The sequence below is a fragment of the Hemiscyllium ocellatum genome, chromosome 11 (genome assembly GCF_020745735.1).
Source record: "Hemiscyllium ocellatum isolate sHemOce1 chromosome 11, sHemOce1.pat.X.cur, whole genome shotgun sequence".
In the NCBI taxonomy this organism is placed as follows: Eukaryota; Metazoa; Chordata; class Chondrichthyes; order Orectolobiformes; family Hemiscylliidae; genus Hemiscyllium; species Hemiscyllium ocellatum.
In genome coordinates this window covers 28,779,769-28,797,504 of record NC_083411.1, presented here as the reverse complement: position 1 = coordinate 28,797,504, position 17,736 = coordinate 28,779,769, and the positions used below count along the sequence as shown (strand labels likewise).

At 40.0% G+C, this 17,736-nt stretch overlaps 1 protein-coding gene across 1 annotated transcript in view; it reads right to left on the bottom strand.

Moving 5' to 3' along the window:
• Nucleotides 1–2,114: 2,114 nt before the first annotated feature.
• Nucleotides 2,115–17,736, bottom strand: part of LOC132820150 (actin-binding protein WASF3-like) — a 47,235-nt gene continuing 31,613 nt past the window's right edge. Inside the window, exons 6-9 of the mRNA XM_060832098.1 lie at nucleotides 9,463–9,638; nucleotides 7,697–7,960; nucleotides 3,467–3,849; nucleotides 2,115–2,295 (exon numbers count right to left, since the gene is read on the bottom strand). Coding sequence (XP_060688081.1) covers nucleotides 2,138–2,295; nucleotides 3,467–3,849; nucleotides 7,697–7,960; nucleotides 9,463–9,638 — 981 coding nt within the window. The 3' untranslated portion in view covers nucleotides 2,115–2,137. The remainder of the gene's footprint in view (nucleotides 2,296–3,466; nucleotides 3,850–7,696; nucleotides 7,961–9,462; nucleotides 9,639–17,736) is intronic.

Below are 17,736 nucleotides of genomic sequence, written 5' to 3'. Positions count from 1 at the left end.
CACCACTCTCCCTCAACCTACTCCAAAACTGTTTTATCAATCTCTGTTCAGCTAGAATAGCTTCGCCTTCCACAAAATTTATTTCCCCTGCCTTTCCAAAACTTAGCATTTCATAGAATACACCTTTCCTTTCTAGCTATTCCATTTTCTCTAATGTTCTACACTTTTTTTTAATATATATGTCAGTTTACATCTTCTGGAATAAATTATGCCTTTGTTATACTGATGTTCTCCATTGCTACAATCTTTTCTGGTTCATCAACGTATTACACATATTTTTAGCATTCATGTGCCTATGCCTTAATGAGAAATTCTGCCTTTTTGGTTTTCCTATTGAACTGGCTGTTTCTGAAAAGTTATTATTCTTTGGATTATTCATTTCCAATTTGCCTTTTACTGAAATGAACTCGAATTGGTTTAAAATGGAATCTAGCCCTGCCCTCCTTTAATCTTATTTAACAACTTCTTTCCTTAGTGATCGTATGATTCCCATTTCATTAAAATGCAATACAGTCCTCCTTATCCATTTTCTCATTCCTGGAATCAATCCCAGTTATTTACAAAAAAAAGCATTATTATCATTATCAGCATGTTGCCAGCAATTTGCTTCCTCCATTTCCTTACCGTGTATTTCAGATACTCAGTCAATGAGGGTTGGCCATTAATAAAGCAAACAGAATAATGATAGACCAGCAAGAATATAAACAAATGGTGTCACTAAAAGTAAACTGTATTCTGGTCAGAATCCAGCTACGGACCTGCAACCTGCTTTGGGCATCAAAAGATAAGCAAAATATAAAGTGTAAACTCATTAGATTGAAACAATTATCAAAATAAATGCATGACAAACTTTGAGTTGTTTGGCCTTGAAAAGAAATGAAAAGTACGCAACCTAATAGAGGTACACACAATATTAAGCAATACCAAAAATGTATATCCAGAACATTATTTTAAAACACGCCATGTGAATCCAACTAAGTAGCTGGGTGTGAACAGTATAAAGATTTTAAAAAGTGGCTGTTGTTTAACAATCCCAAACATTGAGCTATGAAAGAGATACTATTTTGATAGGCCTGACCATCGGACTCTCTTATACTAATATTATTAATGCGTCAAATTTAGTGGTTGATTCTTAGATCATTATCTGGGATCTTGGTCCTATAATGCATGCATTTTGGTACTCTTCAAACATTTACTAGAACTGGTATTATGCAGCAACACATGTAAATATCTTCCTGCCACTGCAAGGCAGCAAATTAGAGCAAAACTCGAGTAATTTGTATTGATTATCTGACCTCACTGACTGGACTACTTAAAATGAGGTGAACAGCATTAGGTACGCATATTCACACAGCAAAGTGTGAAACAAAATTATCAGTAGATTGTCAGTGTCTGTAATGTTGTTGATCTATAACACAAATAATAGCATTCTCAGAATGTAGAACATCAAATAATACCATTAGGATCAAGGAATACTGATATATAGATTAGAATCTCTAACATTTACCAAGTATTCTTTATAATGAAGTACAAAAAAAATCCCTTTCACATTTATGTTATAAATTTACTTTTTGAGGAAAAGACAGAATATTGACAACTGAAGGCTGAAATGCAGGATCAAATTCACGTTTTTGATGTTCCATAGATTTTAGGTCAACCAAAATTCCTGAACCCTGACATCAGCCAGTTATTAGATATAGACATTTCACTTGGTAATACAGAACTTGTATATTGCTGAACAGAGAGGCATGAGGAAAAGCTTCAGCAATATAAATTTCCCTTTTCAGCAACATGTAGACATTTGTTTCAAATATATCAAATATGATTGAATGTGTACATCATTAGAAATACATAATTTTATGACCAGTTCACAACAGCTTAGTCTAAATCATGGAAAAGAACCAAAGCCATGCTCATAAAAAAACATGTACCATCTTACACCAGAGGCAAGCTGATGAACAACAATGATTTATTTTACGTATTTTTATGTGCACTTTGCTTGAGCGTAGTTAACCTGATGTATTAACTGAAGACATGTAAATGTAACTGCAATTACCAACCATTCCACTTCATCAGAAACAAACAAAGTAAAACTTGTTGGCAGGGTCATTCCATAGAATATTACTGAATCAACTTGTTAATCAGACCACTCATTCTCATCCAGTTCTGAGTCATCATCAGATTCGCTGTATTCCACTGCAATCCGACGGGACAGAATGGTTGCCACATCATTCCCAACGGGCTCCTTTTTTGCTTCTTGCTCTCGTTGTTCTTGTACTTTTCGAAGCTGAATTCCTGCAACACATAATTCGTTCTGATTACAAGGCTTCAGTCCACAATTTTAAATTCAGCAAATTTAAATGCACAAGAAGTACATTAATTTTTTTAAAAGTATAAACTTAATAACGATTGCTAATTATAAAAAAGGAGTGAAAATGATACTGAATTTGAATTATGAGGAAATGTTAAAGAAGGTAGGTTTGTTTTGTTAGGAAAATAACCCTAACAAAGTGCCCCTTGAGATTTTCATTCAGGCAGATTATTCACTAAGGTGAAGGGTTCAATTAGTAAAGAAGAAGTTAAAAATAAAAAGAAATTAGGAAAAAAAATTGGGGAAACTGTTGACATAACATTTGCAAGAGAATTGCAAAATAAAATGCTTAACAAGGTCTTTATAAGATAATATAAATGAGCTCAAACGTAATGTTGCCTTTTTCTAAGCCCTTCAACACAAAGAGCTTGACTGATATAGTAAGAAAAGCAGTCAAATGAAACAAAATGAAACAAACCTGTTGAGTCTGTTCCTAAAAATTGACAAACTGTTATAATCTGTTAATAAAACAAGATTACACGACCACATATCTGAATTCATGGTCTTCCAAATCAGATGACAGCCTGAGTCAAATTCAATATAAGCAAACCAAAGGTTTGATCAATAAGTATCTATTCCATATGAAATGAACCAGGCATCTTTTTCTCCTGTTGCAGACTGGTTTGAAGGTGTTCATCTTTAACTCCAACCAGAAATATGCTTCTGATGTGGACAAAGTGCTTTCAAACCCAACTGGTCAAATTGGCCAGGTGAACTGTCCAACAGTTCAAATAAAATCAATTTCTCACAGGCCCTCAAGGTTAAGAAGGACATACATCTGTGCTGACATAGAAGGACTGAACTGTTAGATTGAATAATGCCACGGTGCCTTCTTTGGTAATTTAGCCCAAATTCACAACCTAAGCTAAAACATTAAAATTGAAACAGAAATAAAGCAAAGCCAAGAATGTCAAAGTTAACAGTTACATTGAGCGGTGTTTTTTAAAAAATAACTATCTAGCTGTGTTAAAATACTAAACGATGTATGGCTTATACAATAGCCATGACCTGTGAGAGAAATATATACACGATTTTTGACCAATAATCAACTTTGCCCACCATAACTTAACTTATCTGAAATGAAATACCACTCACCTCTTCGAATTGCAGCTAGCAAGTCACTTCGAGCATCACTAATTGGCATTAGAGTTGCTTGGGCTTTCTTTATTTCAATTGCAGTGGGTGGTGAAGCAGAGTGCAATGGAGATGGGGCTAGAAGGGGTGGACCAGGTGGAGGAGGAGGGGGTGCAGCAGGTGGGCCAGGAGGGGGTGGTGTATAAGACAATGGAGGTGCAGGCGGGGGAGGGGAAGGGGTATACGTGCGGCCCACGGCTGCCACTGAACTGACTGCAAGAGGTGGAGGTGCAGAAATTGGACTGTCAAATGCTGTTTGTGCTGATGGGATGAGGGGAGGGGGTGGTGGAGGAGGAGCAGGAGCAGGTGGTGTATAGTACTCTGCCAACTGCACTGGCTGTGCACTGTAAAACCAAACAGTAAAAGTATTAGTCAACACTTACTTGACAGCAAAATATCATAGAGAAAGTGAAATAAACTGAGAAAATTACAATGAAGTGAAAGCTGGGAAGTGATTGCTGGGCCTCTTGCTGAGATATTTGGATCATCGATAGTCACAGGTGAGGTGCCATAATACTGGACGTTTGCAAACATGGTGCTACTGTTTAAGAAGGGTGGTAAGGACAAGCCAGGGAACTATAGACCAGTGAGCTTGACATCACTGGTGGGCAAGTTGTTGGAGGGAATCCTGAGGGACAGGATGTACATGTATTTGGAAAGGCAAGGTCTGATTAGGGATAGTCAAAATGCTTTATGCATGGGAAATCATGTCTCACAAACTTGATTGAGTGTTTTGAAGAAGTAATAAAGAGGACTGATGAGGGCAGAGTAGTAGGTGTGATCTATATGGAGGTAAAATAGTAGTAAGGCGTTCAACAAGGTTCCCCATGGGAGACTGATCAGCAAGGTTAGGTCTCATGGAATACAGGGAGAACTAGTCATTTGGATACAGAACTGGCTCAAAGACAGAAGACAGAAAGTGGTGTTGGAGGGTTGTTTTTCATACTGGAGGCCTGTGACCAGTAGAATGGCACAAGGATCAATGCTGGATCCACTACTTTTCATCATTTATAGAAATGATTTGGATGTGAGCATAAGAGGTATAGTTCGTAAGTTTGCAGATAACACCAAAATTGGAGGTGTAGTGGACAGCGAAGGTGGTTACCTCAGATTACAACAGGATCTTGATCTGATTGGCCAATAGGCTGACAAGTGGCAGATGGAGTTTAATTTAGATAAATGTGAAGTGCTGCATTTTGGGAAAGCAAATCTTAGCAGGGTTTATACACTTAATGGTAAGGTCCCAGGGAGTGTTGCTGAACAAAGAGACCTTGGAGTGTAGGTTCATAGCTTCTTGAAAGTGGACTCATAGGTAGATAGAACAGTGAAGGCGGCATTTGGTATGCTTTCCTTTATTGGTCAGAGTATTGAGTACAGGAGTTGGGAGGTCATGTTGTGGCTGAACAGGACATTGGTTAGGCCACTGTTGAAATATTGCGTGCAATTCTGGTCTCCTTCCTATCGGAAAGATGTTGTGAAACTTGAAAGGGTTCAGAAAAGATTTACAAGGATGTTGCCAGAGTTGGAGGACTTGAGCTACAGGCAGAGGTTGAATAGGCTCAGGCTGTTTTCCTTGGACCGTTGGAGGCTAAGGGGTGACCTTATAGAGGTTTATAAAATCATGAGGGGCACAGATAGGATAAATAGACAAAGTCTTTTCCCTAGGGTGGAGGAGTTCAGAGCTAGAGGGCATAGGTTTAGGGTGAGAGGGGAAAGATATAAAAGAGACCTAAGGGGCAACTTTTTCATTCAGAGGATGATACATGTATGGAATGAGCTGCCAGAGGAAGTGGTGGAGGCTGGTACAATTGCAGCATTTAACAGGCATCTGGATGGGTATATGAATAGGAAGGGTTTGGAGGGATATGGGCCAGGTGCTGGCAGGTGGGTCTAGATTGGGTTGGGATATCTGGTCAGCATGGACGAGTTGGACCAAAGGGTCTGTTTCCTTGCTGTACATCTCTATGACTATGACTCTAAATGGAAAGGGTATTTTACTGTTTGTCAACTGAAGTTTAACTTATGTTTTATTTACTATGATTGAGGAATACAATTGCAGGTCTTATGATCACAGTTGAGGAACCATAAGTAAATTAAGAACATTTAGCCAAATGACTCTAAATGAAGAAGTTACCAACAAGATTTCAATTTTTGTAACTGTTACTTCAACATGACTCAGAAACAAAGCAAATTACACTTTGAATTTTGATATTTCAAACAAAATGGTCCAATTCATTTTAAATAATTATTACAAATATGTGATTTACTCAAACAAAAGCACCCAGTTATAATTATGAAGTTGATAAAAATTATCCTATTTTCAGACTGTAGCTTTAAATTTAAGGTGAATGGAAGGATCATATGACTTGCTCTGCATGTGCCAAATAACTCTGCACAGTTTGAGTTTTAAAGCTTGGATTGTTTTGCTAAGAATGTGCATGATATTATACCTGGAGATTAATGCAATAGTACACAACCAGTCGTCCCTAAATCTCCTAAAGTCAGAGAAATATGTTACAGGTATCAGATCGTAAACAGTTTGCTGATTATGTCCATTTACTTCTAATATGAAAGAGACCTAGGATTAAAGATAGCTAATTAACAATTCTACCCAGACTGGTAAGTCTGTTATGCTCCACATTGCCAAGGAGAAGAGGGTTCAGGAAGCCATTTAGAGATTTGTAGGGAAATTCATCTCTGGTATCATAAGTTGCTGGGCTAAGAAATTCAAAGCAAGTGAGTAATTGAGAGCTGAGACTGTTTTTTTTTTAACTGGTTCTTGGATGATAAAGTCTCCACTTAAAGAACAAAGTAATATATAAACATGATGACATCTTCAGTTGCGCTCAAAGTTAAAAGGTAATCACTTCTGCACAGGACATGATCTCAATAAAGTTACTTGCAGCAACACAGTCAGAGATTGATATTCATATTATATCATTAAATAGGAATACAAGGAAACATAAAATTCTGAAACTGGAATTGCCCTTCCTCACCACTAGATTTGATGCTGTATTTATACAGGCTCTGGGGACCATTTTCGTTTGCTTTAGGCTCTGGTGCCTAAACAATGTTAGATTAATGATAAAAGACTTCAAATTTTTTAGAGAGACTTTTTTTTAGAAAAGCCAACATTGTGCCCTTAGTAATTTACAAGGACCTTACTTTCAAAAATTAATATATTAGCAGAGAAGGATCCAGAAACAGAAAACATAAATCAGTTCAGGGGACAATTCTGATAAGAGAAAGAATTGAGGAACATAATACGAAAGCAACTATTGGGATTAATCTACATATATGCGAATATGAACTGAAGAAATCTGGGTGTAGAAATTCAGGCACACCCATTTATGAGATTGGCAGAGTGCAGAGATCAAAACCTGTGTTTAAATAGTAAGCTCCAAGGCACCATAATTTTGGTCTTTGGTCTCATTTTCATGGAGCCAGCAATGCATAGAGTAATAGGCAGCTCAGTAGTGAACCATGATTATTTAAGGTACTAGAATCTCAGGGAAGAGCAAACAACTCAGGTTACCAAGTAGCTGTGATCAGTGTACTAAGGATGGTACTACTAGTGATCAGATAGTGAATGTGGTGGCAGTTGGTATGGAAAATCCAATGGGCAATCAAAGTCTATCGGGTGGGCATCTGTGTCCATCAAGAGAAAATATGTATCAATGTATTTATAGGAAGGTGAGGAGGACTGAGGGTGCAGTAGACCACTTTTTTAAATGTAGATTCAAGAGGAAACACTATTCTGGCTTATAATTGAACAAGTCTGTGCTTCCTGCCTTGAATATTGCAGAATAAAGAGATTGTTCAGTTTGAGATTTACAACTTGATGCCCTAAGTCTAGGCACAACACAAAAGGCACTGGCAGACATTTTTACAAGTATAGGCCATCTTTAATTGATCCAAATATATTTACGATGGAATGTGTCCATGTTTAACTAGACTGGAGCAGAACCTTGTAGTTGGGAAACTATAGGTTAATTCTTCTCGGTATCTCCTCTGGCTTGGTAAATACTATAAACTATCATCCCCATTCAATGTGAAATTCTCATTAATAAAACATCAAGCAAACGCGACAGTCAAAAGTATAATCTTTCCTTTCTAGTGCTTAGTAAATCACATTTCCCTTGTATTAATCCCTATAATCCAATATTCAATATTCAGCACAATCTTGTTTACCTGTAGTCTTTAACGAGCTGGGGTCTTGGTCCATTCAGTGTAGCTTCAGTAGGCTGTGTTAGATGGGGCTGCTGTGGTCTGGTGAGTGAGCCTTGCCGAACATTTGTGGCAGGTAGTCTGTATGCACGATCCTGTGCCTGGGTTACAGCTGACAAGACCTCTTTGTTATCAGGTACTACATAGGAAACGGAGGTGGCTGACTGTTGAACTGGATGATTGGGGCTAGCAGGATACGAAAGCTCTCCAACATCAGATACATAAGACCTGTAGAGAATACAAGTACAAGAAAATGCTATGTTCTTGAGAATTGTGGGGGAATAAAACAACTGAATTGCTGAGTTTTATCGATGCAGGACTTGATCCTTGTTGGTCGCAATGAAATCCATGTGATTTTGTCACAGTCACTTTTATCCGTATTGTTATAGCAAAGACCCAGCAGCTCACACACTGATCTCTGATTCACTGCGAAGAGGCCACAGGCAGCTTGGAGGGTTAGCAGTGTTGCTTGTCAATCACACAGTACAGCATTTTGCTTCTCTTAAAGACAGGCTACATCATCAAGAGCATACAACAGAGATTCTGCCCATAATTTTCCTTAGTTTGCTCTTCTTTTCAGTGATGGGTACACTATGTGCATTCCTCAAGCTATTAAATTCAAAATATTAAATAATATTAAATAATTATTAGATAATATTAAATGTTTTCCATTACTCCTAAAAAGGCTTTTGAGGATATCGCATTAATTATCTTGAATGAGTCAAGGAATAAAATTCATTTTTGTCTGATACATCCAGTTCTGCCAGCAGTAACTGTGCTACATAGCTGTAGTCCATAGTCCTGATGTAGACACATTTCTTTTCCAAATAAAAGAATATTCACCCAATTCCTACACCTTAGTGCAGATACTAGAAAACTTTCCAAATTTTTATATTACATCAGCTTAGTGGTGATATCGTGGGGCAGAGTCCACTCCTCAACATCTTCAAAGAACTGACAACTCAAACAGACTGTGGCAATCTCAACTTGGTGTATCTCAACTTCAAAAATATGTTTGAACTTCAAACAGAGACTGTGAGTTATACTCAGAAGTTGCTGGAGATCATGGCAAAGGAGGACAAAGAAGAAAAGCCTGGCAGAAGAGTAGGAAACATCACTGAAGTGTTATAGAGGAAAGAATTCTGAAGGCTGGCTGCATACACAAAACCAACTGCTGGGACCACTGATGTATCTAATTTATATAAATGGCCGACTTCAAAAGTCTAATAATATATGATCAAATTTGCTGACGGCACCAAACTCGCATGGGTAGTGAACTGATCTCAAACACTTCCTTAAGTATCAGGCTGAGATACTGTAATACTTTGAATAAACCTTTTTTTTTGGGGGGGGGGGGAAGGGGGTGGTGAATACCATCTGCTGCAGAATGATATCCAAGCTAATCCATGGTCCAGTAACTGACCAAAGCATGACCTCTACCACACAGATGCTTAGGAAGACCACCACTTGACATTTCCCCTTCATGCCACACACTATCCAGATTGGAACTATTATCATTGTTTCTTTAGTGTTGCTGGATCAAATTCTTGGAAGTTCTTTCATAAAGGCATTGTGCACCTACACCCCAAGGTTCACAAAGCTCACTAGTACCTACTCAAAGGGAATTAAAGATGGTCAATAAACAGTGACCTAGCCAGTGACTTCCACACCCCATGAACAAACGAAAAAGGCAACAGAGAGCTCCTGCTATTATGTTGGAAGAGTTGTACCTGGTATCAGGTGACACTGAACCTTCAGAAGATGCTACGTGATAGGGTGATGGAGAAAACCTGTGATCAGCTCGAAACTCTTTATCGCGTCCCATCACATCCCACTCTGGTCGTCGGGTTCGAGCTTTACGAACCTTCTTCACCTCACGAGTGGCGTCTTCCACCAGTTTCTGCTCCTAAGTGAAAAGGAGCGCAAGTTCAGAAATTGTCAAACAACCTAGCCTCAGCTCTGCTGAGCAATGAAGAATAAAGTAGGAAGGAGAAAGAAAAGAAGCAAATGTAAAACTTTATTCGGGTAAACACTCAGCAAGCAAGGATGCATAAGGTATAACTAAATTTAGTGGGAATTCAAGTGTGATCTGTAGGCCCTAGGGAAATTCTCTATTTTGTTTGGAATTTTAAAAATGGCCATTTATTCATAATAGAACCTCGGTTTTATAATACATTAGGTGCTGCACTCATGTGGGTGTATGATACATTAGGCACTGCATTCATGTTGTGGGTGTACTTTCATTGCTTGTTCGATATTGGTCAGTAGGTGGCAGACAGAAAACATGGCACCCTCCATACTTCTACTGCAAATGTAAGATGCCATATGATGCAAAGGTCCAACATCAGCTTTTTAAGGTTGACACTATAGCAGTACTAGTCGAAAAGTGTGGTGCTGGAAAAGCTCAGCAGGTCAGGCAGCATCCGAGGAACAGGAGAGAGTTGATGTTTCGGGCATAAGCCTTTTATCAGGGACTGGGGCTGAAAGATAAGTAGAGAGTAGGGTGGGGCTGGGGGAAGGTTGCTGGGAAGATGAATAGGCAGATCAAGGTGGGGGCCAGTGAGGTCTGCAGATGCTGGAGAAGAGAGTTGAGAGTGTATTGCTGGAAAAGCACAGCAGGCCAGGCAGCATCCAAAGAGCAGGAAAATAGACGTTTCGGGCCAGAGCCCTTTATCGGGAATGAAGCCAAAACCTTGGGGGTGAAGAGATAAATGGGAGGAGGGGGTGGGGCTGGGGAGAAGGAGCTGAGAGCGCAATAGGTTGGTGGAGGTGGGGGTAAAGGTGCTAGGTCAGAGAGGAGGGTGGAGCGGATAGGTGGGAAGGAAGATTGACAGGTGGGACAGGTCATGATGGCAGTGTTGAGCTGGAAGATTGGAACTGTGGTAAGGTGGGGGAAGGGGAAATGAGGAAACTGGTGAAGTCCACATTGATGCCATGAGTTTGGAGGGTCCCGAGGCAGAACATGAGGCGTTCTTCCTCCAAGCGTCGGGTGGTGAGGGAATGGCATTGAAGGAGGCCTAGGACCTGCATGTCCTCGGCAGAGTGTGAGGGGGAGGTGAAATTTTCAGTCACAGGGCAGTGGGGTTGGTTGGTGTTCAGCCACGGGGTGGTGAGATTGGTTGGTGTTCAGCAACAGGGTGGTGGGGTTGGTTGGTGTTCAGCCATGGAGCAGTGATGGGGAGTGACTGTGATAGTTCGGTTGGGAGGGTAGTGCTGAGTTGTACAGTTGGATCTGGGATGAGATTGGGGGAGGGCAGATTTGGAAACTGATGAAGTCAATGTTGATGCCATATGGTTGATGGGTCCCAAGCCGGACAATGAGGCATTCTTCCTCCAGTCATAGGGTGGCTTGGACATGGCTGTGGAAGTGGCCCAGGACTTGCATGTCTTTGGTGGAGTGGGAAGTGGAGTTGAAGTGTTCGACCATAGGGTGCTGGGGTTGTTTGGTGCATGCGCCCCAGAGATGTTCCCTGAAATGCTTCACAAGTTGGCGTCCTATCTCCTCAATGTAGAGGAGACCATATTGAGAGCAACAGGCACAGTAGATGAGGTGGATGGATGTGCGGGAAAATCTCTGCTGGATGTGAAAAGATCCTTTGGGCCTTGGTTGCAGGTGAGGGGGCAAGTGTGGGTGCAGGTTTTACACCTCTTGCAGTGGCAAGGGAAGATGGCGGTGTGGATGGTTGGTTTTTGGGTGAATGATCCTAACAAGAGAATCATGGAGGGAATAGTCTGTGCGGAACACAGATAGGGATGGCAGAAATGGCAGAGAATAATGCGCTATATCTGGAGATTAGTGGGGTGGAAGGTGAAGACCAGTGGGTTTCGATCCTTGTTGTGATTGGAGGTGCGGAGTTCAAGGACAGAGGTGTGGGAAATGGAGGAGTTGTGTTGAGGGCATTGTTGATCATGCGGGAGGGAAAATTATGGTCCTTGAAATAGTAGGCCATCTGGGATGTCCTGGAGTGGAATTGCTCCTCCTGCCAGCAGATATGGCGGAGGCGGTGGAATTGGCAGTAAGTGATCGCATCTTTACAGGAGGAGTGGGTGGGAGGTGGTGTAGTCCAGGTAGCTGTGGGAGTTGGTATGTTTGAAGTAGATGTCCATGTTGAGTCAGTTGCTGGAGATGGATTGGAGAGGTCCAGGAAGGGAAGGTAGGTATCCAAGATGGTCCAGGTGAACTTAAGGTCGGGGTAAAAGGTGTTATTGAAGTTGATGAAATGTTCAATCTCCTCGTGGGAGCATGAGGTAGCGCCTGTACAGTCATCAATATAATGCAAGAAAAGGTGGGGGATGGTGCCAGCATAATTGCGGAAAATGGACTGTTCCATCAAACTCTTACTATAGTTGTACTAACAACGAAATTTGTTCCAATGAACTTAAAGAATTTTTAAAGAAATGTTAAAATAATTTTTAAAAGAATGTTTACATCAATGGTTTTGGTATCTAGCTTTCTCCAGAATAAGCTACACTAACATTTCTGATTATCCCCATACATATGAAGACTGTCTAGAATGCCAATCATTTGTGATAAGTATCTTTCCCACTAAGTAAGTTATGATTACCAGTCTTACAGTTTCTGATTTCTGATTAATAGTGTCAGCTATGAGCATAACAGTAGCTTGCAAATGCAACAGCTACAAATCACTACTTTTGTGAAAATCTCACATTTTTCTCCACATTGAGCTTCCCACATCAACCTAAACAGACCCTCCAGTAATTGAATGTGTGACTCAAGACTTGCAGCTGTGCTACTCCATTCAACCTCCTTTGTTAACAAGTCTAGTTGCTTTGCTGCCTGGGTAGGCAAGTCAATTTCACATCAGAATGAATCAGACAAGAACGTGGAACCAAACATGTGGAACAAAACCTTCAGGGAATCATATTATTTTTGAAAGGCAAATCTCACCAAGAACTCTCAGGTTCAAGCACAGATTCTGCTTTGTTAGCTGGCTTTACTCAGGTTGCCAGTACAATGTCCAAAAAATTAGCTTCAGCAACGCAGACACAATGTTCCAGCTCCTCCCACCAGAGCAGGGATATTGGGAGAAAGTGGGTCACTGTAAGAAAAACGTACTTCAACAATCCATGAAAATGTACACATCACCCCAGAGGTTGCTCCTATTACCCACAAAAATGTATTTTGTAAATCAGGCATTTAAAAATTAATTTTCTGATATTCTTTGTAAACTTCTGTTTCGAAAAATAATGAAGGCCTTCAAACGAGAATTGGATAATTATCCGAAGATTTATTTCAAAATGTGGGGAGTATGGCGAACAGCAAGGTTTGAGGTGTGTGTGTGTGTGTGTGTGGCGAGGGGGGGGTGGAGACAAATGAGTTGCTCTTGCTGAGAGTGTGCATGGACAAATGGGTCAAATGGCATCCTTCTGTGCTGTAGGCATTCTACAATTTTAGGATAAGAATACATTTCAAACACAGCCTCCAAAACACTAGTCACAACACTTCAGGCCACACCACAGGCAGATTAATTTTAGAGCTTTTTTTTAAAAGCCCAACATTAATGGATTTCCATATCATTCTTTTCACAAAGATCTGTTCTGATAATGGGGAATTCCAAGAAGGAGCAGTCTGTAGAATTGTGACTAACCAGAATGCACATGGCACCAGCCTTGGAGGAGTTGGAAGAACTGGGATTAATTCCAGGTAAACCAATGTAGACATGATGGACTGAATGGCCTTTTTCAGCACCATAATAACTGTGATTCTGTGAATCTGCTCCATAAAGGCCAGAAAGGAATAAGCTAATAAAACAGAACTCTTCAATGCTCACAGGGACACCAGCCACATGGTGTTTCAGAGTATCTTGATATGTCATGCTCATCAAAACAGTGCATGCTTTGACTTCAGATTCTATGCAAGGAGCCTTCGAAATGTATGAGTCAGCTGGCGATTGCTAAATATAGCATGACATTTGCAAAGAGCTAAACCAGTAACATCATGCAGTTTGTGCAAGCTGGTGAAGGTGTAGAATGGGGACTATAAGATTTTGGAGCCCAGCTTAATAATAAGTTAGTGATTGTTTTGTGATTTATTGAGGTGTTGTTATGTTATTATTGAAAGGGACTCAGGCCATTCCAAAGCCTTCCCAGTCCATGAAGCTCTTTTCAAATGCAACCACTATTGTAGCATGGAAAGGACGGAGGCCAATTCACACACAGAATGTTCCTACAAACTGCAATATCAATATGACCAGATCATTCTTTTCAAGTGATCTTGATTGAGGAATAAATATTGTTCAAATGTCAAAGATAACTCCCTTGTCCTTCTTAAAAATAGCACCATCCAGTTTTTTTTACATTCATCCACCTGAGCAAGAATGTAGGGCCTCCAATGAATGCTGATTGAAAGATGGTATTTCCAGTAGTGCAGCTTTCCCTCAGTACCAAATAGAGTGAGAATCGAACCTGAAACGACAAGCTTTTATCTCAAAGTTGAGAGTGCTAGCAACTCAGCCATGGCTGACATCTGTAGTGGTTCTTAGCAGCAGGGGCAAGAATGGAAATCGCAGACCCCTGTACTGCTCCTGACCCAGGCACCCAACCTGATATCAAACCCCTGTTACCAGAACCTCTATTGTCAGAGGCCCTGAAGTAACCTCTTACCCTGGGCCTGAACAATTAAGAGGCCAGTCAATTGCAATAAAGACTTTCAGAACATTTTGTTAAAATTAAAATGCTGTGCAATTAAATTTCAGAATGTCGGAAAGACATGTTATTTGGAAGAACAAAATTAAATGTAAAAAAATGACTAACTAAAAAGCAGGCTTCAGGTGCAGATAAAAAGATATATGAAGTGTGAATGATGATGGCTTCTAATTCTTATGGTCTCTTTACCAAGAAATAATACTGTAAGTGTTATGTCCTAGTGAATAAATATGAGGAAGGGGAAGGCATCAACTTTGTTTAAGAGTGCAACACTATATAGAATTCTAACTCACCCCAATACCCCTGTACTTTTTTTCTATTTAAAGCTTATCACACATTTCCCTCTGTATTCCCGTTTGGTCCATTAATTGCATATAGTCCTGTTACAGCTCATTGCACCACAACTGCAGCTGTCAGTTGTAATGAAAACTAACCAGAGGCAGGCGAAGGCATGATCCAAGCTGTGGAACCTATTAAAAAAAATCAATTCAATGCCTCAAGGGAATCTTCTTCCATACACAAGGAAGGGAAATTGCACCAGCCTTTTTCAAGGAGAAATTTGAACAAATTGTCCTTTAATTCATTTTCCCCAAGTAAACTGTATCACAATAGGTATCTGCAAGGGTTCCAGTTACTCTTATCTCTTTCTGAAGTATGTGGATCATCCTTGTTTCACAACCACTTTGGCTCCCTCACACAACTCATTATCTGATATAGCGATGTGTGTGTCAATGCTGCTGCCTATTCTCATCCAGAATAAATCGTCAATTTTGCTTCCAATTTCGATCCTTCCCTCACCTTCAGCTGATCTATCTCTGACACTTTCCTTCCCTTCCTTGATTCTGTGTTTCCATTTTGTGGGATAAGCTGTACACCAATATCCATGACAAATCAACTCCCAGTTCCCTTGACTATACTTCCTTGCAGATTGTTTCCTGTAAGGAGTCCACTCCAAGCTCCCAGTTTCTCTGAATACGTCACATCTGTTCCAAAATTGTAGCATCCCACACAGGTATACTGGAAGTATAAGTGCAATTAACAAATTACCATTGAAGCATTGAGACAAACGGCTGTGGAAAAACCCTTCTGTCAGCAGCAGGGGAATTAAAGGACAAATGGTATAAACATCAAAGGACTGAATGGTGTACAACGATGGATGTGAACTGAACTTCGTGAAAGGACACCAGAAAGCAGATAGGGTTGTGAGGGGGAAAATGCAAAACATTACTTCAGTAGGATCCTGGGAAAATAAATAATCGCAGTTTCACAAGGTACCAAACAGAACCTATTCAGTATAATGGAGCTGACAAATGTCCAGGGAGGGATATAATGGTGAGAGGGGAGGTGGCAAGCACTGATATCAATCATGTATATAATCATTGTAATACAGAATGTATAATATCCTGTACTTTACTGGGGAGAGGTGGGGGAATTATCTTGGAGTTTTCTCAGGTAACCTCTTTCAGGCTGTTTTGTCAGGGGCATCAAATGAAGTTTGGATTGTGCTCCTGAACACAGCACTGAGACTCTTCGTTAAAATCTCCCTCCAGCAGAGGAATATAAGAGACTTACAGAAAGGAAGTGGTACTGAGCAAATTGTTGGAGCTGCTGGTCAATAAATCCTTTGGTCCTGGTGGAATTCATCCCACAGTTGGAGAAGAAATGGTTAAAAAAGATCATTGTGCATTGATTTTAATTTTACAAAAATTTCCTAAATGTAGGGGAGGTTTCACTAGATTGAAAAGGAACAAATGTAACTTCTCTTTCAAAAAGGGAGACAGCCAGAAAGGAAGAAACTATAGACCAGTTAGCTTAACATCTCCAATAGGGAAGACATCAGAAGTTATTATTAAAGACACTCTCGAAGGCGGGTTACAATGCTTCAAGGTAATCAGGCAGTATCTGAGGAGGCAAATCATATTTTACCAGTTTGTTCATGAGGAAGGAAAATGTGCAGTGAATAATGATGAACTGGTGGAAGTACTATACTTGGATTTCAACAAGGCATTTGGTAGGTGCTACATCATAAGTAATTGCAGAAAATGTAGTTTGTAAGACCATAAGATGTAGAAGCAGACGTAAGCGATGTCATTCAATGGGATCATGGTTATTCTGATAATCCTCAACTCCATTTTCCTGCTTTATCCCCATTACCCTTGATTCCTTTACTAATTAAAACTCTATCTATCTCAGCCTTGAATAGATCAAACAACACAGCTTCAATAGCCTTTTGCATTAAAGAATCACACAGATTCACTATACTTCTCATGTTTGTTTTAAATCAGTGGCCCCTAGCTCTGAGATTATACCCACTAGTCCTCGATCCTCTCACAAGAAGAAACAGCCTTTCTGCATATAAACCATCAAACCCCCTAAGACAAATATACATTTCAATGAGTGCAGGCCTAAACTAAGTCTCTCATGAGAAGATCTTCATGCCTAGAATCAATCTGATGAACCTTCTCTAGACTGCTGCCAGTGCCAGTATTCCTTTCCTTAGATATGGAGACCACAACTGTTGTGTAGGGAATAACACATTTGCATGGATACAAAATCAACTAGCTAAGTACAAATAGAGAGTAGGCATAACTGTGTCACTTTCTGGTTGACAAGATGTAATGAACAGAGTGTCAGTGCTCAATGTTTTCCAATTTGCACAAATAACTTGGATGAAGGAGCCAAAGGTATATTTGTTAAATTTGCTCACAGAACATAGAAAGTAAGTTGTAAAGAGGATAAAAAGAGGCTACAAAAGGAACATAAATAGGTCAAGTGAATGGCAAAAGACCTGGTAAATGGGAGTGTGGGGAAAATATGAAACTATCCATCTTGGCAGAAAAGTAGAACAAAAAGAATAGAGATCGAGCATTATCTAAATAGTGAATGATTAGAGTTTGTAGATGCATAAGAAGCTGGACGTACTAGTGCATGAATCATAGAAGGTTAGTATGTAGGTACAGAAATTAATGAGGACAGTTAACACAATGATCTTCTTTAGGATGAAGGGAATTGAATACAAAATAGGGAGGTTATGCTTTAGTTATATACAGGGCATTGGACCAGCATTATGTAATTGCTGGGGAATGTACCATAATTTCTATCGAAAACGTCCTCTGCTGTCATGTTTTTATGCTCTAATGTAATCAGCCTGGGAGGACAAGGTGTTGTTTAAAAAAATCCTGCTTCCGAAGGCAGAAAAATGCACACACCTCCCATCCACTGGTTGAGAGACACTCTGCTTTAAAATGGATACCTGTTCTGTCAGTGGAGCTGGAAACATTTGCTATAAATGTTATAAATGCTTGGCTGGGTTTTGAAAGATTCAATTCAGTGATATA